Source organism: Chelonia mydas, chromosome 16, assembly GCF_015237465.2.
Source record: "Chelonia mydas isolate rCheMyd1 chromosome 16, rCheMyd1.pri.v2, whole genome shotgun sequence".
In the NCBI taxonomy this organism is placed as follows: Eukaryota; Metazoa; Chordata; order Testudines; family Cheloniidae; genus Chelonia; species Chelonia mydas.
The window spans coordinates 448,321-457,042 of record NC_057857.1 but is presented as its reverse complement, the minus strand read 5'-3'; the positions used below and the strand labels follow the sequence as shown (position 1 = coordinate 457,042).

The window sequence follows — 8,722 nt, the reverse complement described above, 5'->3', positions numbered from 1 at the left end:
TGTTCTTCATGTAGCTGTTGGCTGCTTTGCATTGGGCGCAGGGCATTTGGTTGATTGCTTCTCCATTTTAATTAATACATAACGATTTCAGTAAGTCCCCACTCTCTAGACCTTGACCTACAAGCTTAACCAGCCTGTCTTGTCCCCCAGGTGCAGCTAGCTTGTGCTGGTGGCAATTTACTCACGTTTCTCTCGAGAAGCGAGAGGGCAGTTGAAGGGTGACTCAGTGTTGTGCGCTGGCCTTTTACCTCCAGGGGCTGAGGTTCAAAGCCTGCCCTGGGTCGCCGGTGGCAATGGGACTTCTGGGATCTCACTGGTTATCCTCATCTGTCTGCATCAGCGAGGCCCAGCTCCTCAGAGCCGGTGGTGTTGGCTCACCTCCCTCCCAGAGACCAGTGGTGGGCAGAGCTTGTGGGGGGGAAGGACACGGCGTAGGACTGGAATAGGAGGCTGTAGGACTCAGGGCAGGTGGAGCTAGACCTGCTGATGCCAGGCCTGGCTCTCCAGAGCAGCCCTAGACAGTTCCCTTCCTGATCTCCTCAGCGGCTGAGCTCTGGAAGGAAGGCTCCAGAACGTCGGACCCACTTGCTACTTCTCTGTCCCCAGCCCCATGACTGGTGATGGCAAAATGGGAAGGCTTATGGGCCCAAGTCTGCGAGACGTGCCGTGGGGGAGCCACATGCTCTCTGTGCACAATGGTCACATGGATCCTAGGGGCTGGGGCTACCAAAGAGACTTGTTTACTTTCAAACAAAGCAGATTTACTCTGGAGTCAGTCAATACCCATGCTCTTCCACATAACCCCTCCCTGCAATGCTGCACAAAGGTGCCAGTGTCCCCTATCGTTAAGGTGGCCTGACGCGTCCCTTTAGAAGACCCTGTTTTCAGTGCTTTTACCTTTGCCAAACATTATGCATTTGGGCTAATATTTCCGAGGCCCAGTGTCTGCCTCAGGCTGAATGGTTTTGGGAAGCTTCAGAAAAACCATTCAGCCACTTCTCAGGTAAAATACGTTCTTGTGCCCATGTCAATCAAAAACTCTGACCCCTGTTTCACTCCGGAGCAGGGACATGAAATGTGGCAGGGGGTGGCCTTGGTGTCAGCGATGTGCCTTTTGCTACCCACGGGGAAATTCACACAAATTTGGCCAAACTGGGCATATGCAACCCCCCCACACACACACACGCACACAGATCGCCTGAGTCCAGAGCTACCAGGGCTGAGCAGGACTTTTCCTGCAATTGCTGCTCCCAGCTACTGGGGACTGCTGTGGGGCCGGGCACCAGTACTGAGCGCAAGGTCTCTCGCCCTGTGCTCCTACTTCCCCCCCTTGGTCCTTCCTGGGTCTAGGCAATGAGGAGGAAGCACATTGAACTGCAGAACAGAGGTTGGAAGGGGAATGATGGGGGGCGGGATTCAGCCTCCTTGTGCATATGCAGTGTTCACGTCACATTTCGTGCAGAAGCTGGGTGCTGGGCAATGCATGAGGCAGGGCTGGGGGAAGAGAAAAGAGTCTCATGGTTACGGCAGCTGAATGCTGCCCTGGAGGACTCAATTCTATCCCTGCCTCTGCCACAGAGTTTGTGTGTGGTGATGGGTATGTCACTTACACCAGTCTTTTCACAGTTCCTCGTTTTCTGGATACCCAGTGCGCGCCCCTGGCCCGTAGGGAGATGGAGGGTGACTACTGCTTGGGGGAGCTAACACTTAACAGCTACCTGGAGGGCAGGGGTAGGACAGCGAGCTCACTGGGCCCTGCACTCACTGGGGGGTGTCAGAGAGCAAGCTAGCCTAGCTGTGCACTCATCTGGGGCAGTGCTAGCTCTTGTCCCATGGCCACAGGGGGCTGCAGAGCAAGCCCACCCAGCTGTGTCCTGTCCCATGGAGGGGGCAGGCCTGAGCCCAGCTACCTCCCACCCCCAGCCTTTTGGCTCCTTCTCACCACAGGTTGGATCAGGGCTTCCCCTTGAGCTGGACGTGCATGTGGGGGGCAGTTGGGAAGCTGGGCTGATAGATTGGGGGGGGCTGAGCCCCCTCCAGCAATAGCCACCTGTACCTGGGGCCGGCTCTGCAACCGTGGCAGCTGAGGTTGATTGGCGCTCTGCTTCGATCACAGAACGGGCTATAAAACACTAACTGGCCTGGAAAAGCAGGAGCTGTGTCACAAGTTGGGCGACTAAACCGAGTAGCCACCATTGGTGGTTTTGGCCTTCCCTGCTCTGTGCTGTGTTCACCGGCTGACCGAGGAGGATGAGGCTACCATCTCCTTGCACTGGGTGGCGTGAAGCTGAATTCATGAGGTGCTGTGGTGAAAGCAACATAGCAAAGCACCCGAGGAAACAACTCCTCTTGTGTTCAGTGCAGGGGGCCGTGGTCAGAAACGGCCAGGGTGTCCCGCTGACCCCAGTGGATACAAGAGAGAGGGAGGTGCCTGTGGAGAACAGAGCCTGTGAGCTTTGTGGCAGCTGAAGGGGGTGGGTCAAGGTAGCCTGGCGGCCCGATTCTGCACCTTCAGACTGCGCTTTGGAGGCAGTTGGATGGAGGCGGCGTTCCCTGGGAGAGGGCAGCTGTGCCAGCCCAGCACCTCTGGGCGCTTGGTGAAATGCCTGATGGGGGAGGGCGCGAGGTTCAGAGCATCCATAAACTCTGGGGCACGCTGAGGCCTGGGTGTGTCATGCTGCCCGAGCCTGAGCCTGCGTGTGCTGCAGCACGTACAGGAAAGGCCTTGTCCTGCAACTCCAGGGTCCCTAGGGAGGAGAAATCAGATTTCAACACCCTCCTATCAATAGGTGCTGTGGGGGAGATAAATTGGGGGGGGTCAGGCCTGAGCCGTCTCAGCCAGTTGCTGTATTTGCCTTCTGCAGATAACCAGCTAGGCACTTGGGGGCAGAGGAGGGGGGCGAGGAAAGATGGGGAGGATTCCACCCCACGCCCGGGCAGTAGAGGGGGTCAAAGCAAAGCCTGGCAGCAAAGCTGGGGTAAGTGCTCCGACTCCAGCCATGGTGGGGGAGAGGGGCCCTTCCTGAGCCAGTAGCTTGCTTACTGAGCCCACTGCAGCCTTAGGGGCAGCCTGGGAGCCCCTCATTGCAGGCCCCCTCCTGTCTGCACTGCAGCACACAGCACACATGGGGGTTTACCGCTGAGCCCTGAAGTGCTACCACCCTCCTGGCGTAGGGGCAGGGCTGGGCTCATGAGGGGAGCTGACGCAAGGATGGTGGAAGGGGCCAAGGGCTTTCCCCTTTCCCTGAATGTTCCCTGTTCCAAGGCTGTTGTCGCGCACACAGTAACCAGTGACTCCCGCGATGAGTGAGTGGCTCCTCCCAATGCAACACTGCATCGCCTTGCTCTTCATGCCAAGTGCCAGACGAGGGGGCTGGCAGCTTGGGGGAGTGCAGCTGGTGAGCCCCCGCAAGTGGAAGCAGATTCCTCAGCGGCTCGCCTGCTGCTGGCTGGCTGGGTTGACTCTGTTCAGCAGCTGAGCTGGTGCGGGGATGGCTGCAGTAAAGGTGGGGGCAGAAACACGTCCCTGGTTGCTGCTCATGCTCCCATCCTCAGCAATGGGGACCTGGGGCTGCTGGATTAGTCAAAGAGCCACCGGTTTTGCTGCTGGGCCAGGTCCTCTGAGCTGCCTCACCCCCCCCTCCCCGCTCTGCTCCTACCGGCCAGTTCGGTCAGTACGTCGCGTGGGCTCTGACAGACAGGGCTTCGCCCGATCCAGCTGAGCCTGAGGGAGCGGGACAGGGCAGGGAGTGGAACTGAAACGGCTGCTGGGGGAGTGGGTTATGTATTAGTCTGTAGTGAGCTCAAGGCTGTGGCATTAGGCCAAGTCCCACACTGCACCAAATAGCCGTGCACAACAAGGTGGGAAAGGAAGCAGACTAGTGGGAAATGTGGCAGGGAATCCTCCCTGGCAGGTGCCTCCCAGTGTGGTATTTCACAGAAGCATAGAATATGACGGTAAGAAGGGACCTCAGGAGGTCATCTAGTCCAACCCCCTGCTCAAAGCAGGACCGATCCCCGATTAAATCATCCCAGCCAGGGCTTTGTCAAGCCTGACCTTAAAAACTTCTAGGGAAGGAGATTCCACCACCTCCCTAGGTAACGCATTCCAGTGTTTCACCACCCTCATAGTAAAAAAGTTTTTCCTAATATCCAACCTAAACCTCCACCATTGAAACTTGAGACCATTACTCCTTGTTCTGTCATCTGCTACCACTGAGAACAGTCTAGAGCCATCCTCTTTGGAACCCCCTTTCAGGTAGTTGAAAGCAGCTATCAAATCCCCCCTCATTCTTCTCTTCTGAAGACTAAACATCCCCAGTTCCCTCAGCCTCTCCTCATAAGTCATGTGTTCCAGTCCCCTAATCATTTTTGTTGCCCTCCACTGGACGTTTTCCAATTTTTCCACATCCTTCTTGTAGTGTGGGGCCCAAAACTGGACACAGTACTCCAGATGAGGCCTCACCAGTGTCAAATAGAGGGGAACAATCACGTCCCTCGATCTGCTGGCAATGCCCCTACTTATACATCCCAAAATCCCATTGGCCTTCTTGGCAACAAGGGCACACTGTTGACTCATATCCAACTTCTCATCCACTGTAACCCCTAAGTCCTTTTCCGCAGAACTGCTGCCGAGCCATTCGATCCCTAGTCTGTAGCTGTGCATGGGATTCTTCCGTCCTAAGTGCAGGACTCTGCACTTGTCCTTGTTGAACCTCATCAGATTTCTTTTGGCCCAATCCTCCAATTTGTCTAGGGCCCTCTGTATCTTATCCCGACCCTCCAGCGTATCTACCACTCCTCCCAGTTTAGTGTCATCTGCAAACTTGCTGAGGGTGCAATCCACACCATCCTCCAGATCATTTATGAAGATATTGAAAAAAACTGGCCCCAGGACTGACCCTTGGGGCACTCCACTTGATACCAGCTGCCAGCTAGACATGGAGCCACTGATCACTACTCATTGAGCCCGACAATCTAGCCAACTTTCTTTCCACCTTATAGTCCATTCATCCAACCCATACTTCTTCAACTTGCTGGCAAGAATACTGTGGGAGACCGTGTCAAAAGCTTTGCTAAAGTCAAGAAACAACACGTCCACTGCTTTCCCCTCATCCACAGAGCCAGTTATCTCGTCATAGAAGGCAATTAGATTAGTCAGGCATGACTTGCCCTTGGTGAATCCATGCTGACTGTTCCTGATCACTTTCCTCTCCTCTAAGTGCTTCAGAATTGATTCCTTGAGGACCTGCTCCATGATTTTTCCAGGGCCTGAGGTAAGGCTGACTAGCCTGTAGTTCCCAGGATCCTCCTCCATCCCTTTTTTAAAGATTGGCACTACATTAGCCTTTTTCCAGTCGTCTGGGACCTCCCCCGATTGCCATGAGTTTTCAAAGATAATGGCCAGTGGCTCTGCAATCACATCCGCCAACTCTTTTAGCATTCTCGGATGCAACACATCCGGCCCCATGGACTTGTGCTCGTCCAGCTTTTCTAAATAGTCCCGAACCACTTCTTTCTCCACAGAGGGCTGGTCACCTCCTCCCCATGCTGTGCTGCCCAGTGCAGTAGTCTGCGAGCTGACCTTGTTCATGAAGACAGAGGCAAAAAAAGCATTGAGTACATTAGCTTTTTCCACATCCTCTGTCACTAGGTTGCCTCCCTCATTCAGTAAGGGGCCCACACTTTCCTTGACTTTCTTCTTGTTGCTAACATACCTGAAGAAACCCTTCTTGTTACTCTTAACATCTCTTGCTAGCTGCAACTCCAGGTTTCTCTGCCCTGAGTTGATTGACTGCCTGTTTGCTCCCACCCTCACCATCCCTCACACCCGCTTCACCTCAGCATCACTCCCCTTACCCTTTTCTGCCCCCTGCAACCTCTCACCCTTTTCACCTCAGGGCCCCTCTCCCTTCCCTTTAGCTTATTCCCTCCTAACCACCACCACCTCCCCAAAAAAACATGGCACTGCCATGCCGTTTGCCACTGTCCCATGGTCCCTGCTGGGGTGTGCTCTGCTCTCCCTGCCCTGCCCAGGGTCTGTGTGGGCTGCTTTGAGTGTCAGCGCTTTGGGGCAGGGACTTTTTGTCCTGTCCTTGCATGGCGCCTAGCACCCTGGGTGCCTGGCCCATGGTGGAGACTCCCAGGAGCGATGGTAAAACACACAATAAATAATAACAATAAGCCACCCCAGCCAGGCATTGTCTGTTCCAGGCTAGCTGTGGGGCCTACCAACAGTGAAGAGGGCTGTGGGAACACACACACACCCAGCGCCCAGACCTGTCTCACAATGGCGGGGGGCGCTACCCCGTCCAGCTCAGTCTCCCCCTCCCCGCTTTGCTGGTTGTGTTTGTATGGCCAGCACTTTCCTCTCAAGCTCTGCTCCTGCCCCCAAGGAGTCACAGCTGTGAGGGTGCAGATTGGTGCGGATACACCACGGCCCCGGCTAAGGAGGGGAGAGGAAGCTGAACATATCAGCGCCTGCTGTTAACAGCTCATCACAGCCAGGGTATAGCCTGGCTAAGCCAGTGACCAGCTGGTCCCGTTTCCAGCCTTTCACCCCGTGCAAACAGCGCCCTGCAGTGTTCGACTCCCCAGCCCTGGCCTGTTATTCCAGCTTGGGCTACACTTAGAAATTATGTCGATCAGAACAGTCAGAAATGTTACGCTCTGAGTCCTGAGATAATCGGATCTAGCCTGGGGTGGATGCAGTGTGGTCACCAAAAGAATTCTTCCACCTTAAACCTAGCTACCACCTGGGGAGGAAGTGGCTGTCACTGCACTGGAAAATCCCCTTCCCTCACTGTACAAAGTGTTTACACTAGAGCGGCACAGCGGCCGCTCTAGCCACAGCCTCAGGCCTTGTCCACACTAGACAATTCAGTTGGCCTAAATATGTCACTCAGGGGTGTGAAAAATCTAGACCCCTGAGTAAAGCCCCCTAAGTCAACCCGTGGGGTAGCCAGTGGTAGGTCAACAGACGAATTCTCCCATTCCCCTAGCAACCCCCTGTCGGGGAGGGGGGATCGCCTATGCTGATGGGAAAAGCACTTGGTCGGGGAAGGTGATGGCTAAACTGAAACGCTCCTGCTGGGCTCAGAAATCACCTTGGTGCCTCCAGGCAGGTCTCGCCATTGCAGGGCACCGCTGGCTCCCAGGGCTGTGGCCAGCACAGTTGAGTCACAGCGAGGAGCTGAGGCAGCCACGCCGTTCCTGCTCCCGCTGCGTGTGTTGGCTTTGGCTCGCCTCAGGGACTTTGCGCTCTCTGCAGTGGCAAAGTCACAGCCCAGGATCCGGCTCAGGGCAGGATCCGAGGACCCAGACAGCCAGCAGGACAGCCAGGACTCTCTTACAGGCTGATTTCATCCCTGGGGGCAACTTTCCTCAGCACCCAACTCCCCTGGGGCGGGAGCCAAGGCCAGTCCAGCTCCTGCCACACTGGGGATGGGCCCTCAGTAACGGCCTGAGCCAGCGAGCTCAGCTGGAGCCCTGCTACTTCCCAAGGCAGCAGGTCCCACCCCAGGCCAGGCCTCATGGTCCTGGCTCCGGCTGACGTCCCGCTGGACGTGTGTGCCAGGGAATGTGGGATTTGCTACGAGGCCTACAAAGCAGCTTCCCCGTGGCGGGTGCCCAAGCTGCTGCTGTGCCAGCACTCGCTGTGTCTCGCCTGCCTCAGGAAGCTGGTCTGCCAGGCCCGGGCCATCTCCTCTGTGGTCTGCCCCTTCTGCAGGACGGTGACCCTGGTGCCCGAGCAGGGGCTGCAGGCCCTGCAGAACGACGAGGACATTCTGCGGGAAGCGTCGGCCCTGGGCAGCCCCAGGGTCCTGGCGGGGGCCAGCTCGGCCCCAGGGGAGGAGGAGAGGGAGGAGGAGGCAGCCCCCAGCGCCTCGGAGTACTCCACAAGCGACTCCTCTCTCTCCCTGGACGTGGAGTTTAACTACGTGACCCATTCGTCCATCTTCACCATAAGCAGCGTGGTCTCCCCGTACGGCTTGGCGGTGCCGGGCAGCCCCAGGGCCTGGAGCGGTCTCCGTGTGCAGGAGGTGCAGAACACCTTCTTGGTGGGGCTCCCGGGCCCAGCGGTACCCGCGGATGCTCAACCACCCATCTCCTCGGTGGAGAATCTGCGCCTGTGCTTCGCCATGGGCATCCTCATCCTCTCCGTCTTCTTCCTGCTGGTCTTCCTGAAGTAGGCCAGGACCTGAGGATGCAGCCGGAGGGGCGGCTGGAGCCGGCTCAGGACAGAACTGACCCAGTAGCCACGGGGGCCCAGGGCCAGGCTGCTGATGGAGCAGTGGGGAGAGGCCTTTTCAGATGGATCAGCTGAGCCCTGACCTGGGACCCCTGCAGGAGCCCAAACGCGGCAGCCTCCACCCAGAGCCTTGCTGAGCCACGTGCATGGTGTCCTTAGTGCTGGGGACGCAGGGTGGGCTGAGCGTGGGTGCCAGGGGAATCCCCTACAACTATCCAGCACAAGCCCTAACATGAATATTTGTGTAACCCTTCTGCCCGTCAGAGTTGGCAGCAACAAGGGCTGGGTTCGATATCTAGGGGATCCATTCCAATAACACAATGCAAACCGGCTGGAGCCCCCACCCAGTGACCTGGGACAAATATATACCACCCCCTCTGGGCACCTCCAAAAGGCAATACTTCCCCTCTCGCAAGCACCTTACATGATCTGAAGCTGACCGCCCCACAGCTCCATAGGCCTCCGCTCCGC

General features: G+C 56.8%; 1 protein-coding gene across 1 annotated transcript; it reads left to right on the top strand.

Moving 5' to 3' along the window:
* The first annotated feature begins 7,532 nt into the window (after positions 1-7,532).
* Positions 7,533-8,451, top strand: LOC122463148 (E3 ubiquitin-protein ligase TRIM23-like). Its single transcript, XM_043530684.1, has one exon. It carries the CDS (start codon positions 7,533-7,535, stop codon positions 8,190-8,192), a length of 660 nt encoding a protein of 219 aa, XP_043386619.1. The 3' UTR covers positions 8,193-8,451.
* The last annotated feature ends 271 nt before the right edge of the window (positions 8,452-8,722 follow it).

Excerpts from the sequence above, each read along its gene's own strand:
- LOC122463148 (XM_043530684.1), top strand. The coding sequence starts at position 7,533 with ATGGTCCTGGCTCCGGCTGACGTCCCGCTGGACGTGTGTGCCAGGGAA.